General features: G+C 34.8%; 4 protein-coding genes across 5 annotated transcripts; 2 read left to right on the forward strand and 2 right to left on the reverse strand.

Moving 5' to 3' along the window:
- Window positions 1-272: 272 nt before the first annotated feature.
- Window positions 273-2,120, reverse strand: LOC140836962 (protein translation factor SUI1 homolog). The gene is made up of 5 exons (XM_073202876.1): window positions 1,988-2,120; window positions 1,312-1,416; window positions 882-1,087; window positions 750-803; window positions 273-515 (listed from the first exon to the last, which is right to left on the reverse strand). Exons 2-5 carry the CDS (start codon window positions 1,343-1,345, stop codon window positions 471-473), a joined length of 339 nt encoding a protein of 112 aa, XP_073058977.1. The 5' UTR covers window positions 1,346-1,416; window positions 1,988-2,120; the 3' UTR covers window positions 273-470.
- Window positions 2,121-4,464: 2,344 nt separating this feature from the next.
- Window positions 4,465-9,046, reverse strand: LOC140836064 (putative multidrug resistance protein). Its single transcript, XM_073201474.1, has 7 exons — window positions 8,786-9,046; window positions 8,613-8,667; window positions 8,318-8,505; window positions 7,732-8,189; window positions 7,108-7,648; window positions 4,939-6,890; window positions 4,465-4,850 (listed from the first exon to the last, which is right to left on the reverse strand). Exons 1-7 carry the CDS (start codon window positions 8,966-8,968, stop codon window positions 4,475-4,477), a joined length of 3,753 nt encoding a protein of 1,250 aa, XP_073057575.1. The 5' UTR covers window positions 8,969-9,046; the 3' UTR covers window positions 4,465-4,474.
- Window positions 9,047-10,588: 1,542 nt separating this feature from the next.
- Window positions 10,589-15,171, forward strand: LOC140836963 (polycomb group protein FIE1). 2 transcript variants are annotated; one of them, XM_073202877.1, is made up of 13 exons: window positions 10,589-10,876; window positions 10,953-11,018; window positions 11,149-11,271; window positions 11,775-11,855; window positions 12,000-12,092; window positions 12,234-12,309; window positions 13,545-13,624; window positions 13,732-13,803; window positions 14,149-14,208; window positions 14,329-14,425; window positions 14,632-14,695; window positions 14,810-14,869; window positions 14,949-15,171. In XM_073202877.1, the coding sequence occupies exons 1-13, from the start codon at window positions 10,700-10,702 to the stop codon at window positions 15,010-15,012; spliced, it is 1,113 nt and encodes a 370-aa protein (XP_073058978.1). In that variant the 5' UTR covers window positions 10,589-10,699; the 3' UTR covers window positions 15,013-15,171. The 2 variants fall into 2 exon arrangements, with proteins under 2 accessions (XP_073058978.1, XP_073058979.1); XM_073202878.1 differs by having other exon boundaries at window positions 10,661-10,868.
- A 588-nt stretch (window positions 15,172-15,759) lies between these two features.
- On the forward strand, window positions 15,760-17,000 carry LOC140836065 (photosynthetic NDH subunit of lumenal location 3, chloroplastic). Its single transcript, XM_073201476.1, has 3 exons — window positions 15,760-16,118; window positions 16,390-16,679; window positions 16,751-17,000. Exons 1-3 carry the CDS (start codon window positions 15,854-15,856, stop codon window positions 16,847-16,849), a joined length of 654 nt encoding a protein of 217 aa, XP_073057577.1. The 5' UTR covers window positions 15,760-15,853; the 3' UTR covers window positions 16,850-17,000.
- The last annotated feature ends 679 nt before the right edge of the window (window positions 17,001-17,679 follow it).

Below are 17,679 nucleotides of genomic sequence, written 5' to 3' on the forward strand. Positions count from 1 at the left end.
CAATATTCATTATCTATAATCATTAAAATTTCGAATAATTTGTTCTATTGCTGAGTCTCCCTAAAAAAGTATATTATTGTCCAGCATTTAAACAAGGTGTTACACCAGCTCAATGAATAATGACCTTGGTGCTTGTGTGATTATCATTCATGCAATGCTCGACCGGACGAATATTCTAGAACCTTCATCATATATGATTAAATGCCATGTTCAAGTACTTTCCGAACAAAAAGCATTTCGAACTCTCAGTAAGACATGCAGTAAACAAGGCGTTGCATCCAAAATAAGAATGTTGCCATTGACAACCATAGAAACTGAAGAAAGTACCACCACCATGAGACACTGGAAATGAAACATAGACGTCAATTGACCATACACACATGATTGACTTAGTTAACAGTAGTTATGGATATCATCTTCAACACTGGCATGATATCCAACAGCCACAACACAGTGATAGATGCAGCAGCTCAGAAACCATGAATCTTTATATGCTCTTTTTTCACGATACCAGCCTGTTTTCAAAGCAAAAAATTAATTAAATTATTAATTATTGAAGCACACAAACCTCAGAAGTGCAAACTTTAGCATCCTGTTAAATGGTGTACTCATTTTCAGGAGAAAGACCCACAAAATTGTGCCTACAAGCTACCTTTCTTTCTTTTCCCATATTTAATACTGAAATTTTTCATCTTTGCCAAATTTTTTTCATAAATGTAGATGTTATCATGAAAAGGATGAGTAATCACCTGGATAAGAAAGGAAGAAACGTTCTTCCGCTGATCACCTTGGAGTTGAATAACCTTCACAAACAAAACCGGAGAATAAATATAAAGGCAGATAACGGGAAGGAATGGGACAACCATTAAAATCAACAAAACCTGGCCTAGTTCTGGGTCCTGAACAACAGTTCCATTGCAGCAAAAGTCTTTCTTAAGATCCTTCAGGATTTTGTTATAGCTGAACTCTTTCTTCAATCCCTGCACAGTTGTTAGGCTTTTACGACCATTTCGCTGCTGAACTCGAACATGAACATAGTCCTTTGTCCCAGCACCAGAATTCTCAGCATTTGCATCAGCAAAAGGATCTGACATCACATGAAAAACTGTAAGTTCGATCCAAAGGAGAGATGAGGATCTCTGATCTCACCTCATTCCTCTATAATTGAATGAGTTATATCATATATGCTTATTTGCAAGCTTCACCTACTTTAATCCAACTTTTCAACATTTAAATCAAATCAAGAAAAAATAGTCAAATAGAATAGTTTCAACTTTCACCAATCAAAATAGATATGTTGGAGCGGCATACCAAAAGCAGGAGTCTGGATGTCAAAATCAGACATGAAACTTGGTTGATGCAGCAAATGTGAAAAAGAACACCGGACTTCCACACGCTAAATTCAAAGTCCCACACCTGAGTTAATTAAAAAACATATACCAACCATCAGCCAACAGAGCCACCTCGCAGACAAATGAAGATCTGGGAAGCAAAATGATTCTTGAAAGGCGACATAGCAAAGTATACGAGTTAAATATTCCTGTGTATCTGAGTCACCTCTATCGGGTATTCAGCAGCCCCGGTTTAGTAAAATGTATAACCACCCACTATCACCTCTTATTTCTCAATACCATTGAAAAACATGTTGATCCCAAATGGAATCAGGGATAATTACAGAAGCGACTAAAGTGAGATAACGAAGATTATTCTTCCTATATTAGAACATATACAAGAATAAAAAGGGGACATATATTTATGTACCAGAGGAAATTGAAAGCATCAATAATCTGACTCCCGAAATTCAAGAAAACAGGATTCACAGGTGCTTGAAACATCCGTTTTGATATATTAAAACAGTAATAAAAAACATAAAAATCATCGGCAATGATACCCAAATTTTTTTTTTTAAAACAAATTGTTAGCATAACAAGATAAAAAAAAAACAAAAGTTTCAACCCAATTCTTCGATCAAATAGAAAAAGGGTACCTAATCGGAAAATTCAATCGAGCTCCGAGACGACAATTGAGAGCAGACGGTCAAACAGTTGGTAGGATCGAGGAAAGAAAGAACAAGATATTAATATATATCGGATGAGTTTTCACAAAAAACAATTCTTTTTGGTTTTAGTTTGATAAATAAATTCTATCCTCTTCTCACAACTCTTTGGTAAAATATTTAACAAAAATACAGAGCACGAGAATTTAAAAAAAGACAAAAACTTGTGTGAGACGGTCTCACGGGTCGTATTTGTGAGACGGATCTCTTATTTGAGTCACCCATGAAAATGTATTATTTTTTATGCTAAGAGTGTGTTTGGTTGAGTGGATTAAATAAAGATAGATTAATAGTCAAATATTTATCGTTAAAATTTTAAATTGTTTTAATAATCATTTTGAACCGGTTTAAGATCCAATTTTATGGATAACTATTTGATTAATAAAATTGGATCTTAAACCGGGTCAAAATGATTATTAAAACATCTTAAAATTTTAACGATAAATATTTGACTATTAATCTATCCTTATTTAATCCACTCAACCAAACACACCATAAGAGTATTACTTTTTATTGTGAATATGGGTAGGGTTGACCCGTCTCACAGATTATGAACCTTGAGACGGTCTCACATAAGACATACTATTAAAAAAATGGATTAAAAAAATAGTCCAATAGTTTATTATAAAACTAACACACGTAGTTCCGTAGAAAATTTATAAATAAATAATTTTTAAAATTTTAAAATAAATTTCATAATTTTTTGAAAATAAAACGTAAGAGATAAAAGAAAACATAAAAAAATATATCTCCAAGTGTAGCATAGACTCACCCTAAAGAGAGTGGCTCGTGAACCTCACTTTAGGTCTCAGCCTCCACAGCCCCACAACTTAGAAAAAATTATAATTTTAGTCAGGTAAATTGATCTGTTTTGGTTTTAGTTTGATAATTTATCAAATTTTGTTTTAATCCAGTAAATTGATTTTATTTTAATTTTTTTTGTTTTGGTGATAAACCAATTAGTGGATTTGTTTATGTTTTTTGTCGAATTTTTTCATGGTTTGATTGATTTTTTGCGTGAAACTATTAAATTCACTGAATATTGTTTATTTGACACTGATACTCTACTACGTAGTTTATGTGACAAAAATGAAACTTATATTACACACATTAAAATATACATAAACAAAAATGAAAGAATTTTTTTCCACACATTTTGAAGTATCTGAGGTCATTTTGCTTTATTTTCTCAAAGAGTAGGTCTCTTGTAAGACGGTCTTACGAATTTTTATCTGTGAGACGGGTTAACCCGACCGATATTCACAATAAAAAGTAATACTCTTAGCATAAAAAATAATACTTTTTTCATGGATGACCCAAATAAAAGATCTGTCTCATAAATACAACCCGTGAAACTGTCTCATACAAGTTTTTGCCTTTCTCAAAAATTGAATGAATTTAAATTTGAGTAATACGGTCTTATTTCTCATCACATATGTTACGTATGAGTGAATCAATGTCAAACAAACCATATTTAATGATTTAGCGGTTTCAGACAAAAAAAAATTATTGTATAAAAACCAATCTTTCACATAATATAAGATTAAAACCCAAAATATACAACTTACAATTTTCTCCATAACTTTTGACAAATGCATAAAGAAAGAAACCAATAAAGTCAAGGGATCACACAAGTTTCTGTTCAAATTAGACAAAGTAGCTCTGAAAAAATGGAGTGACTCTTCAAAATAAAAAAATGAAATAAAAAAAAAAAGACTAGAAGCCTGACGATTTAAATAAACAAAATAAGAAGACAACGGAAAAAAAAATCAAGTTCAAGTAACAAAGAAAAGTACAAACATAAAATCTGACGATAACAAGGTAACTGTGGAAATCAGAGACGATGGAAACATTGTTGAATTTTATCAAAGAAGAAAATTGGAGAAAAAGATAAAACAAAACAAGTTAATTGAAAATCAAGCAAAAAATATGATTCAACAAATTATAATAGTTTGGAATGATAGCTGAACTATGGAACAATATTTACCATTGAATAAGAAGTAAAATAAATCATTTGATTACATTCATTGGTAAAATTTACGAACATTCGTAATGCGCTTAAATTCGTTATTAAGTGTGTTTTAAATTAGTGAGCATAAAATCCCATGTTCTTGTTATTCTTTAACCAAGATCAAGAGTACCAACTTTATTTCCTCAGATTTTCAAATAAACGACTATTCTTTAATTATCCATCGGAGTTAGGCGATTAAAATTCTGAATACTGAATTATAGGAAGGGTGATCTTCAGCAAGCATAATTTACACGTACAGTAATCTTCTTCCAATCAAACTAAAAGCAATGCTGACCTTTATACAATCTGAGATCAGAATGTAGAATGATTTTGGATTCTAATCTCTAGATCACAAAATTTCATGTGGGCATTACTTATAAGGAAATACACAGTGGGAATCATGATTTTTAGCGGTATGGAGAGTTGCCACCTTGTGCTTTAACTAGAGAATGGTATGCACCTCGATTTCCCAAGGCCAGCAGATCAGAATGCGAGCCTTGTTCTGCAACTTTCCCTTCTTTGATCACAGCGATGGAGTTTGATTTCTGTATAGTCGATAATCGATGAGCAACGACAACACACGTTCTTCCTACCATCATCTTCCCCAGTGCTTCTTGAACCAAGCTCTCCGACATGCTATCGAGAGCACTCGTTGCTTCGTCCAACAACAGGATTGTGGGGTCCTTCAAAATGGCACGAGCTAATGCTATTCTTTGTCTCTGCCCTCCGGATAGCTGCACGCCTCGTTCCCCACAATATGTTTCGTATCCATCTTTCATTCCACTGTCATCAACATATGTAATTAATCAGTGGTTGTTTTAGTTTAGAAGTCTTCATATATGTTATGTGAATGAAGATGAGAAATCCATACCTTATGAATTCGTGGGCATTTGCTAGCCTTGCTGCCTTCCTTACTTCAGATTCCCTCGCATCGTTTTGCCCGTATGCTATGTTGTCGTAGATGGTTCCGGCAAATAGTGTTGGCTCCTGGCTGACCAATGCAATGTGTGACCTCAAGGTTCTGAGATCGTATTCTCTGATGTCCTTTTCATCAATGCACACCAATCCGTTGATAGGATCATAAAATCTTTCAATGAGCCCAAGGATTGTGGATTTCCCTGATCCACTCTGGCCAACCAATGCTACAGTGGTTCCAGCATTGATTTTAAGGCTGAGACCCTTCAAGATTAATTCTTCAGGTCTTGTGGGATACGCAAAGACTACACTTCTCAGCTCCACTCGGCCCCTGACATTGATTTTAGTAGCATCAGTTTTTCTTGGGCTTTCGGGATCGATCTCACTCTTTCTATCGAGTATTGCAAAAACTGAACTTACGGCAGTACTTCCTCTAGATATATCTTTGGTCATACTCCCAGCCTCTGCAATGGTATATGCAGTAAATAGAAGTGCTAGAAATGCTTGAAAGAGTCTCTCTGGAGATATTTGATCCTTTGCCAATAGCCTCCCTCCGTACCAGTAAGCTAAAGCTGTTGAAGCTGCTGCAAGAAACTGAGAGCTGAAGAGGCCAACACCTGCAAACCAGGATTGTCTAACACTCTCCTTCCGCGGGCCTTCTAACGTGTCTCTAAAAAGCCCCACTATCTTTTTCTGAGACGAAAAGGCGGTTATGGTTCTATGATTAATGATTGCTTCGCTTGCAATTTGGCTTCCCTCTTTTTGTGCTACTTGAGCTTTTGCAGACATACTCTTCATCAGAACACTCCTCGCATAAAAGCTCCCTATTAGTAAAGGTTGAGCTGCCATCATCACAAGGGCTAGTCTCCATGTTAAAACGAGGCCTAGGATATAGGTGAAGATAGCCCCAAAAGTGGCTTGAGACAAAAGTGACATGCGATCCCCAACAAGAGAGCGAACCATGCTGGCTTCTGTTGACAGGCGAGCACATATTGCTGCGCTTGTATTCTCATCTTGATCGAACCACCCAATTTCAAAAGTCATAAGTTTATTCAGAATCATCTCCCGAACCCTTTTGGTTAACTTTTCTCCCATGATTGCGAAATTGTAGTGCTGCAGAAGGTTGGTGAAGAAGCTAAAGAATCCAAGGCCAACAAATACTAGGGAATAAATCCTTGCATGAGATGTGATGGAGGATTTATCTTCCCTGAAGTAAACTGATATAAGTGCTCCGACACAATATGCATTGATTGGTTGAACTGCTCCAGAGCCTATTGCTCCTAAGCATCCAAGAAAAGCTCTTCGCCACTCTGGTGCATTCATTTTCAGTAAACGAAATTGTGATGGAGCTGGGTGAGCTTGCTGGTTGAAATTTTCTTCGTCACTATCATATGAAGCCTCGTACTGCATCGAGTAAGGAGCGGAAAAGGGTGTGCTCCTTGAAAATGCTGGGCTAAATGGGTTCAGAGTTGGCGTACGTGGGCTAGACATAACACTCATGGGGCTAGGAGGGACACCCATCCTGTGGTGATTTCTTCCATTCTGGTAATTGAAATTAGTTGTGGTCTCAGTCTCAGTTGTTGATTGCTGCAATTCTACCATTTTGAAGTACTCTCCGTCATTCAGTTGCATAAGTTCGTCATGTGAGCCTGATTCAACTACTCTTCCTGACTTGATAACCATAATCAAATTAGCCAATTTGATTGTTGAGAGACGGTGAGCTATGACAATTGCAGTCCTTCCCTTTGACGCCTGGTCTATTGCCTTCTGTACAATCCGTTCAGACTCTGAGTCAAGTGCACTTGTGGCTTCATCGAGAAGCAATATTTTTGGATTCCTTATCAGTGCCCTGGCTATGGCTATTCGCTGCTTTTGCCCTCCAGATAACTGTACTCCAAATTGACCAACCTGAAATTTTTCTAATAAATATCAATGCCATAATCTCTTTCAATAAAGTATTCTTAAATTTATGTTTTCTTTTATGTACATTTAGTGATTTACTATTGTTTTAGCGTGAATTGAGACTCTCGGTATTGTCATTTTTTCTTTTTTAAAGTCAACAGACAACAAAATGTTCAAAAATAAGAACAAACATGCTTAGGTCTACGTTTAGAAGCAGTCTTACTTGAGTTTCGTAGGCATCTGGCAACTTAACTATGAAATCATGTACATTTGCAGCTTTGGCTGCATTTTCTATATCTTCCATTGATGCATCCTCTTTCCCCAGGATTATATTCTCTTTTATGGTTGTTGCAAATAGTACAGGTTCTTGATTAACCAATCCCATTTGGGATCTCAACCATTTGAGATGCAGCCTATTTATTTTATATCCATCCAACAAAATTTCACCTTCTGCTGGATCGTAAAATCTTTGAAGCAGCGAAATTATGGTTGACTTGCCAGAGCCACTACCCCCAACAAGGCCTACTGTTCTACCTGCTGGAACTGTCAGATCCAAGCCTTCCAGGATTGGTGTCTCAGGTCTTGAAGGGTAACAAAAATATACTCCTATGAATTGAATTTCGCCTCTAACGTATGACAGAGCTTTTCCCTTCTTATCGTCGGAGTCTATGGCTGGTTCACGATCAATCATCTCTGCTATCCTAATGGCAGCAGACTTTGCTTCTGTTATTGCCGTCAGGTTCGGAAGAGCGGTCAAAATATTTCTGCAAATACCAAAACACCATAGAGCAAAAAATCAGGCATTTTGCTGAGTCCAGCTACAAAAATATGAATATTCTTTACTCACAATCCTCCCATAAGAACATTGAATCCAGCAACAAAAATATCTCCACCCTTTTCGCCTTTTTTGCTGACAAGCAGCGACCCCACCCAGGCTTGAAATCCCCAGCTGATATATATTACTCCCATGCTCCCCATCATCAACCCTCTTGCAAAACCTTGCTTTATGCCTAGCTCCATCGTTTTTTGGAGTGCGTTACTGAACTTTTCGAGTGTTCGAGTCTCTGCAACATATGAGTATAACGTCCTAATTGAAGATATTGCTTGTTCTGCAATTCCACCAGCAATTGCATACGACTCTATTGTTTGTATTGCCACGTCCATCATCATTTTTCCAAAGCCAAGTCCAGGGACGATGAACATTAGGGAGAATGGTATAGCAGCCAAAGTGAGCTTCCATGATAGTGAGAATGCAAATATCAGACAGAAGAAGAAAGATGACATGTAAGCAAGGCAGTCAGGTATCTGTAGTCAAGAAAAAAAGTGTTACTTCTCGAAATTACTGTTAATTTGTTTCCATTTATTTTTGAAGTATAATAGGAACATTTAAGAAACAAAGTGATGGCAACATGACTTTAGTAGGGAGTTAATACCTTTTCGCCTATGGTGACCTGTATTGTATTGGAGTCGGATGATATTGTCGTGACAACTTGATAAGTGTTCGAAGAATCCACTGCTTGTGTGTCAAAGAAACCAACTTCTTGTTTAAGGACGGATTTCAGGTACTCTAATCTCATGCAAGAACTTTGTCTCTCTGCCGTTCTTGCCCAACATAATCCTTCTGTAAAAATACTTGTTGGAGAAGTCCTTAGGATCAAATAGAAGTTCAAATTTCTATATTTTGATCTATCAAGAGAATGGATAATTAAGCTCAAAAATGCAACTTACCAATAAAAGCAGATAGTCCCACTCCAATTGCGACATAGAATAGCCGGAGTGCATACTGTATACATTTTTTTAGCAGCATATCAATCAGTATGTTCAAAACTACTGTGTCAATATTAAGATTCATCAACTGCACATGAAATTTCATTCTACTATATAGGAGTATTATTCATCACCTTGTCAACCGAATGAGTAGAGATCCCACTATTAAGAGATCCGTACTCATTAATCACAGAACTTAGAACAAACATCATGAGAGGGATCTGTAATCCATCTCCAATGCTACCTAAAGTCCCAAAAAACATCAAGAATTTGTCCACTCTATCCGCATATCGAAAAATGCCATCTTTTTTCCCCATTTTTGCGTTCCCCGTGAAGAGGGATCCTCTGTATTTTGAAGTTGGTATACTTGCAGGCAGATGATTCAAATACTAGGACAAACGGCACATTCTATACATTTTATATAGAAATCTTGTCTCTCTCTTTCAAGGGTATCATACATGTTTTCTGTAGATCAGCCGGCTGTTTGTTGCCATTAGATGTTTTTTGCTTTGTTGAATAATTCCAACTGTTTTTGTTGTTTATCCCTTCCTTGTTATTTCTTTCCTCTTTGTAATCAGTGGTCACCTACAGCATCTTTTATCCTCTGTTTTCCAAATAATCTCGTGACAAAGTTACATTCTTTGTACTCAAAATGGGATTCTTAAATTTTTGTCAAATCTAGAAAAAGATTTACAGATCCCTTTTGCCATTCCTTGGCAACCCCCGTTTGATTCCTGGTTAATTTTGGACCTAAAACATTCTGTTTTAATCTAGAAAATCTTTGAATAAACTAATAATTTGAATCCAATCAAGAAATTCATGGACTGCTGATAATGACTGGTAACTTCATTCGAATGGAATATATCAAATGTCATCAGATTCTCTCTATTTCTGTAACATTTGGCAGCCGATTATATATTCCAATTTGTTTTTTGTACCCTTTACTAACTTGAGACAGAATTCAATAAAATAATACAAAAGCATATATGTCTGTGTAAGACAAATTTGTATTTTATCATCGTTTTGCATGGTTTTTATTAGAATATGCTAGATTGGAAATTTCAAGGACCAAATCAATACTTGGTCTTAAATTCTATGGCATTGCTTCACTTTATATATGAATTGACATGCTTCCCTTTTTGTTCTAGCAAAGATTCGGCAAGGTTTATGTATAAATTTGATGTTAAAATATTGAAATGATCGAATTTGATAACATCTACAAAATATATGTTTATATTTTGGTAATTTTTTGGGTTAATTACATATATCATCCTAGTGAAATATCGAGATTGTTGAAAACTATGTGAAAATCAATTAACTCTATGTATTTGCAAATATTGAGCACACATATCCCTAAAAACATCTAGACGAGGGTATGTATAATCAAAATTTTAAACGAGAGAGTTAATAGATTAATTTTGTATTAAGTACAAAATATTATTTTTAAACATATAAAAATAATTTTTTGATAAATGAAAAAATATATAGTTTTACTAGATGTAATTAAAATAAGTTACCAAATTTTGATAAATTTAGTTTTTAAAATTAAAAATAATGAAGTATTTTTGGGAGACAAAAATAATTTATAGATTTTTTAAAATATAAAAATATTTTTATTCCATTTTATCAAATATATATAATATATATATATATATAATATAATAATATGAATTGACAATATCCATTTTGGAGAAATGATCTTTTGTAAAATTTTAAACAAGAATTAAATTTTTGAGAAAGCTATATAAATATTATAGTAAAATAATTTTATTTTTTAAAGCTCAAATCAAATAAAATCTTATCAATTTTATAAAAATTTGACTATAGTTTTTTTTTGTCAGCTCTTAAATAATATTTACAATTTCAAATTTAATCGTCCTATTACAAAACCTTACAACGCAACCAATAGAAGGCACTCGATTTTAGGCAAAAACGTTGTTCCGACACACGATTTTATTTCAAAAATGGGTAAAGCACTGCTGACGTTCGATCGTAAAACCCTTGCAGCACCAAACTCGGTGGGTGCTAAATGCTAATCTGCGGCGGAGATGGCCAAGGTTCCGTTAGGGTGCGATCCGGTGGTGGGATCACTGACGCCGTCGAAGAAGCGCGAGTATAAGGTCACCAATAGACTCCAGGAAGGCAAACGTCCCATCTATGCTATCGTTTTCAACTTCATCGACTCCCGCTACTTCAATGCCTTCGCCACCGCCGGTGGTAATCGCGTAATTTCCCCCACCGCTCTCCTCTAAACTTAATTTTATATTTCTCTTCGTTAATTTTTGCCATAATTTGGTATAGGTTACTGTATACCAATGCCTGGAAGGTGGTGTTATAGCTGTACTTCAGTCCTACATCGATGAAGATGTAAGAGATTTTTGTTGCAATGAAATTATGAGTTTGCAAATTCAGTTTTAAAAGATACATGTTTTGAATATATTTTGAAATATACATATTCTGAAAATGCATTTGGTGTTCCATGTATTGTGTAGATCAGAAAGATGAATCTTTTTATACTGTAAGTTGGGCGTGTAATAATGATGGAACTCCATTTTTGGTGGCTGGAGGACTTAATGGAATTATCCGTGTTATTGATACTGGCAATGAGAAGATATACAAGGTACTATTTTGTTATATAGTTAATTGTTTCTCCCATACTTGTGGATTGCTTCCTGTGACTATAGTTGGAAACGGGGCATTTTAGAAAAACTTTAGAAAATTTAGATCCATTTCTGGCTTTCAAGTGGATCCATTAAGCTACGATTTAGTATAAAAGTACTTAAAAACATTCAAAATACTGGTTACGTTAAAGTGAAGTCACAGTGTATCAATTTTACCTGTTCATGTACTAGTGTCATGTGAATGAATGCAACCAAACAATATGAGGCAATGAGGCTTATTTTTGAAATAAAGCAATTGATAACCTTTGCTAATCTCAAAACATCTTTTACTGTGACAATATTTTGTGTCTAAAAGTTTACTTGAAAACAAAGGTTGTTTATACCTCCCCATCCATGTGGTATATGTATATTACATTTCTTTTCCTTGTTGTGTGTATAGAGATTGATTAGGCATGTAAAGTAATGTAATGCTTTTGTTTTCTTCTACTTATATTTGTTGTAGAGTTTTGTTGGTCATGGGGATTCAATAAATGAAATTAGGACTCAGCCATTGAAACCATCACTGGTGGTGTCAGCAAGCAAAGTAAGTGTACTAAAAACTTGTACTTGTACATGCCATTCAGCGGCTTCCAGAGAAAATATTATGTTTACTGTTCTATCGAAAGATGTAAACATTTATCATACAATATCTTTCATGAAAGTTGATTAGCGATAAAACATGGGCCAGGATGAATCAGTTCGGCTATGGAACATCCATACTGGAATATGTATTTTGATATTTTCTGGAGCTGGGGGACATCGTAATGAAGTTCTTAGTGTGGTATGTACTATCTTGTAGATTCTGGCCTTTCTTCTTCCCCATGTTACCATTTTAGTAAGAAAATGGCCTGAATAGCATGTAGGACCTCCTGGTAGAACTTGCTTTGAGCATCTAACCTTTCATTTGTTATGAATATTGTAGGACTTCCACCCTTCAGACATGTATCGTATTGCAAGCTGTGGAATGGATAACACTGTTAAAATCTGGTCATTGAAAGGTAAGAGTCATCAAGGCCATAGTTGTCAAAAGTGCACAAAGCGTGTATTTAAGTGGAAAGAACACGCCCTGCGCTTGATCGCACTAGAAAATGCATGGCTTCCAAGAAGCTTGCTCTTATATGCGCTTTGCGATCGCATCGAAACAGCTTTTTAAAATATATATATATATATATGATAGAAGAAAAATCAACCTTTAGAAGTGCTATAGTAGAGGAAAATCTGACCGCGTCATCTCTGCCCTTTGCCCTCCCATTTTAATTTGATGTTTGAAAGGTTATGATGATGATGATTTCAATTTTTGATATTAATGTATCACATTTTTTTAAAAATTCGATTTTATTTATATTTTTGATAATGTTTTATTTATTTCGTTTTATTTCCATAAAGCTCGTGTTTCATTCTGCACTTAAAGCCCCAGGACACTTGAGCACTTTAATGCATCTTGCGCCTTTAATTACTATGATATGATATGATAAACTAAACTCGACAGAAAAAAGTTATAAACATGCCGGTGTTTCAGGGGGGATGGACACATCTTATTGTTTTTGCTACATCAGGAGATTTCCCTTGTTCATTTTCTGTCATTTTAGAATACATTAGATCTGCATATTGACTCTCTTCACTCCATCTGATTGATTATCATGGTTGAGTATGCATGAAACAATGGACAGTGTTGTGCATAATTATTAAAAATCTTCACTCTGTTATATCTTCTGTTACTTAAATATGGATATGCTTATTAGATTACCTGTCTTGAGAAGTTTGACGAATTTTATGTTTTTACTTTTCTCATTTCCGTCCTTCACGGAAGAATCTAAGTTAGTAGCGATCGAAATTTCTACCAAGATATAGGAAATTTCAGCAGAAATTTCAAAATATCTTCGTGCAAGGATCAAGCTCTCAAGCCCTTATAGTAGAGATGAATGCAAGTTGCTAATAATAAAAATAGAGGAATTTCATTGTAATTTATTTTACCATATTTTATCATAGTTTTAATTTTCCATGTCATCAATAAAATACATTGTTTCTTCATTAATTCCAACGTTTGAGATTTGTGTCTAACAGTAATACAATTATATAACATGATTCTTCATTAATTTTCCATGTCATCAATAAAATATATTGCTTCTTTAATTTCCAATATTTGAGATTTGTATCTAACAGTAATATAATCAGAGAGAATGATTATTCTACCTGGACTAATGGTGGCTGATATAAATTGAATTTGATTCAGAATTTTGGACGTACGTAGAGAAATCATTTACTTGGACCGACCTACCTTCCAAGTTTCCTACTAAATATGTGCAGTTCCCTGTAAGTTGTTTTTCTTCTCGTCTCATCTCTCTTTTTTCCCCTTTAATGCCAGGTAACTGGGGTTAGTTATTTTGCCACTGATCTTAATCAACAATTTTGTGTTTCAGATATTTATTGCATCAGTACATACTAATTATGTTGACTGCAATCGGTGGATTGGCGACTTTATACTGTCCAAGGTGAAGGGCTTAATATTGTTTAAAAATTTAAACCTTTTTATTGGGACGACATTCATCATCAGTCAAATACATATATGGTTTTCTGTAACTCTATGTTTTTTTTGGAATTGTGGAAGCGAGCTCTTATAGATTTTATGTATCTACAAGGGGCCCTATGCTTTTATATAGAAATAGGTGGCTGGCTGGGCACTAGTGCTGTCCAAGTTACCTAGTGTCATCAACTGGAATATGATTTTGTCTTTGCCTTGTAAAGTATATGTTGTTTCCAATGAGTTGGGTGTCTATTTTTACATGGAAGCTAACAATTTTCTGTGTCATTGATTATATTTATATTTGAATTGGCAGAGTGTTGATAATGAACTTGTACTATGGGAACCAAAAATGAAAGAACAGTCCCCTGGTGAGGTCAGAGTAGCTCCTTGGGGTCTTAATTTGGTTGTTTGAAACTACTGAAGCTTATGTTCTGTGTTGATTTCGCTTCGAAGGCTGTGTCAGCTAACTAGAAGCTAAATGATTTTTGTTCAGGGCACTGCTGACATTCTTCAAAAATATCCCGTCCCTGAATGTGATATTTGGTTCATCAAGTTTTCCTGTGATTTCCATTATCAGACCGTGGCTGTAGGTAATAACCATGATTCTGGATAATTTTACTTTACACAGGTTCATTATGAATAATGTCATTCTTTTCGCTACAAGCAAGCAAGCATGCAGGACAATTTAAATTTTTTTTCTACTTTACTCACATTATTTATTGGGCTTGAACTTACTGAATAGAACTCCAAAAGACTTGTCCATAATTTTATTTTCTTTCAATTTGATATTGGCTAGGGAATAGGGAAGGAAAGATATATGTATGGGAAGTGCAATCTAATCCTCCTGTCCTCACTGCAAGGTCTTTTGTTCGCTTCTTTCCTTGCTACATCTTTCATTTTTTGCTTAGAATGCTATGTATAGCTGCCATGTTTGCGTACTTTTATATGATATGCATGCCATATTGCTCTCCCAGGTTATCTCATGTTCAGTCAAAATCTGCAATTAGATTAACTGCCATGTCCTTTGATGGAAGGTAAAAACTATCGTACACACTTATGTATCCACCAAACCAATTTTGTGATCTAATGAGCATATGACCTTGTTTCCGACAGCATTATTCTCTGTTGCTGTGAAGATGGAACAATATGGCGCTGGGACGAGGTCGCAAGTTCTTGACCGCCTTCTGAAAGTGTGTCAAGGAAACGAAGATCATTACTATTGAGATTCCGTTGTTAATGGCATGGACGTATCTTGTACTAAATTAAGATTGTTTGCCTGTAATTAATTCTTCGTACCTTATAAATGCATGCAGTAAAGAGTTCTTTTTGTTCATCATCCTCAACTATTTGTACGGAATAGACATTAGTTGGTCCCAAATTACGAGCTCTAATTGACAGGCCTGCGAATATAAAACTTGGGGTTATTTATTGTGCTAAGACTGATAAAAAGAGCAACTGCGAACCAGGGTCGTATCCAGAAGCATTTTCTTCACAGAATTTCATTCAGAACACGAATACAATCATACAAAATCATGTAGCATATTGAATTAAAAGACAGCTAAATCTCGACTTTTCGTTTGCTCTACCTCTCGTGTGATGTGTTGGGGTTGCTTTTTATAAATTTATGTTAAAGAACAAAATGGAGCATGTTTCAACTTGTAACTTGGCCAAGCTAATATTTAACACTAAGAATGACCGGATTTCCAAATTAACCAAACCGAATTTCCGATTCATCGGTTAATTCCGTTAAACTGATCATTTTGCTCACACCTTCATCACACAGATATATCTATATATATGTATTGAACAATTTCCGTAGGCGGATTAGGGCCACGAGGCCTTCAAAATGCTGATGAAACGTAGGCCACCACAAGGAAATGACAAATCTATCCCCGTGTTGTGATATACCTTCGGTGGTCAGTAGCAGCTTGCACTCTTCTAATGTGGATATAAAAAATTTGAGTTTGCGCAGAGCCTCTATTCGATCAGTGTACACTTTCTTGAGTTGGGAACAAAAAATGGCGAATGCAGCTAATTTGAATGCCATATTTGAGACTCTACCTGCCATTCCCAAGCTTTGCAGCTTCGAAAAGATTTGCAGAAAGGCTAAAATTTGTTGCTATCTTGACAAGAAGAATGATGGGATTCAAGAGCCTTCAAGAAGATTCGTATTAAGTGTTGCAACAGTTGCGCTGTTCGGCAACGCCGGTGTCAGGAACTCGATGGCAGAAGACAATGGATTTTGGCTCATTGGTCCTATACCAGTACCTTATGCTGTCAATGGTATGTCTGATGTCTCATCTCATGCACAAGTTTAGTTGGTTTTTATGCATTTATATGTAAACTTTTCTATCGCATCTTCCTTCATTTAGGAGTTTTACGCGATTATTCGTGTTCTTTCTGTTGGGAAGTTTTTGATTCTCTAGCTTCACTTATATCACAAAGCAAATAATAACTTGATTGAAAGCAAACATATTTTATCTCAACCAAATGTTATTCTAGGATGCTTGAGCATCATTTAGCACTGTTTAGCACTGTTTCGATTTTGATGTAGATATTAACAACAAAGAGACGGGAACTCGTTCTTTTATCAAGAAAGGAGTTTACATTGCAAACATTGGCACTAAAGGGAGAATGCATAGATTGAAAAAATCTGCTTTTGATCTCATAGCTATGGGGGACTTGATAGCGCAAGGGGACACATTGAATTATGTCCGGCGATATCTACGTCTTAAATCTACGTTCATCTACTATGATTTCGACGAAGTTATATCCGCAGCATTGGAAGATGATAAGAAATCTCTTACTGATCTTGCCAACAGATTATTTGACAGTGTAGAAAAGGTAATTTTAGTACTAATCTATTTTTGAGAAAACCTTTTCTACACTGAGCTTTAATGGTATGTTTTTGGCAGCTCGAAAGCGCTGTAAGAAAGCAGAATTTGACTCAGACAGAGTCGTGTCATCAAGCTACAGTATTGATTCTTGAAGAGGTCATGACTCGAATGGCATAAAACATGCTTTGCCATCAATGATTTGCATTGTAGTTTTTTTTTTTTTTACAAATTTCTCGTACCTCAAGATTGAGATTGTTCCCTCTTATATACCAAAATTTGAAAATAGACTAAATGACAATCTTAATATTATATCTATTAGTTTGTGACATTTTTTCGTATAGTATGTTTTTTAAAATATAAAATATTCTTGTAATTGTGTTATTTTTTTTTTAACAATTTTAGTCATTTCAACATAAAATCATTTAATTAAATGATTAATAATATTTTTAGATTTTTTAAGTATGTGGCAATGTAATTATAAATTTTAATAATGATATTACTCATTCAGTTACCTAATTTTGACGAGAACGACTAAAATTGATTAAAAATATATAATTAGTTGACCATAATTGATTCATGAAAAATTATGGATTGAAAAACAAAAGGCAAAAACTTGTCTGAAACGGTCTCACGGGTCGTATTTTGTGAGACATATCTTTTATTTGGGTCATTCATGAAAAAGTATTTTTTTATGCTAAAAATATTACTTTTTATTATGAATATCAATAAAGTTGACGTATCTCACAGATAAAGATTCGTGAGATCGTCTTACAGGAGACCTACTCAAAACAGAATTAACTCTTTAATAGGTAATTAATTAATTATTAATTACAAAGAAAAGGTGTTAATAAAGGATGCCTAAAAATTTTGACATACTATTAATGAATGTAAGGCAAACAAAATTTAGTTTCCAAATTTTTGGTAGTTGGAATTGAAAGCAAGACCGGTGGAAATGGCCAATATTAATCTTACAATAAGCATTTATTTTGTCGTTTTTTCTTTTATTT

Source organism: Primulina eburnea, chromosome 7, assembly GCF_022965805.1.
Source record: "Primulina eburnea isolate SZY01 chromosome 7, ASM2296580v1, whole genome shotgun sequence".
NCBI classification, from domain to species: Eukaryota; Viridiplantae; Streptophyta; class Magnoliopsida; order Lamiales; family Gesneriaceae; genus Primulina; species Primulina eburnea.

Excerpts from the sequence above, each read along its gene's own strand:
- LOC140836963 (XM_073202877.1), top strand. The coding sequence starts at position 10,700 with ATGGCCAAGGTTCCGTTAGGGTGCGATCCGGTGGTGGGATCACTGACG. Across the intron at positions 11,856-11,999 it reads TGGTGGTGTCAGCAAGCAAA|GATGAATCAGTTCGGCTATG; the intron begins GTAAGTGTACTA and ends AACATGGGCCAG. Across the intron at positions 14,426-14,631 it reads TTATCAGACCGTGGCTGTAG|GGAATAGGGAAGGAAAGATA; the intron begins GTAATAACCATG and ends GATATTGGCTAG.
- LOC140836064 (XM_073201474.1), bottom strand. The coding sequence starts at position 8,968 with ATGGGGAAAAAAGATGGCATTTTTCGATATGCGGATAGAGTGGACAAA. Across the intron at positions 6,891-7,107 it reads CAGATGCCTACGAAACTCAA|GTTGGTCAATTTGGAGTACA; the intron begins GTAAGACTGCTT and ends GAAAAATTTCAG. Across the intron at positions 4,851-4,938 it reads AATGCCCACGAATTCATAAG|TGGAATGAAAGATGGATACG; the intron begins GTATGGATTTCT and ends TGTTGATGACAG.
- LOC140836962 (XM_073202876.1), bottom strand. The coding sequence starts at position 1,345 with ATGTCTGATTTTGACATCCAGACTCCTGCTTTTG. Across the intron at positions 1,088-1,311 it reads CATCCAGACTCCTGCTTTTG|ATCCTTTTGCTGATGCAAAT; the intron begins GTATGCCGCTCC and ends ATGTGATGTCAG. Across the intron at positions 804-881 it reads AGGACCCAGAACTAGGCCAG|GTTATTCAACTCCAAGGTGA; the intron begins GTTTTGTTGATT and ends TTGTTTGTGAAG.
- LOC140836065 (XM_073201476.1), top strand. The coding sequence starts at position 15,854 with ATGGCGAATGCAGCTAATTTGAATGCCATATTTGAGACTCTACCTGCC. Across the intron at positions 16,119-16,389 it reads AGTACCTTATGCTGTCAATG|ATATTAACAACAAAGAGACG; the intron begins GTATGTCTGATG and ends ATTTTGATGTAG. Across the intron at positions 16,680-16,750 it reads TATTTGACAGTGTAGAAAAG|CTCGAAAGCGCTGTAAGAAA; the intron begins GTAATTTTAGTA and ends TGTTTTTGGCAG.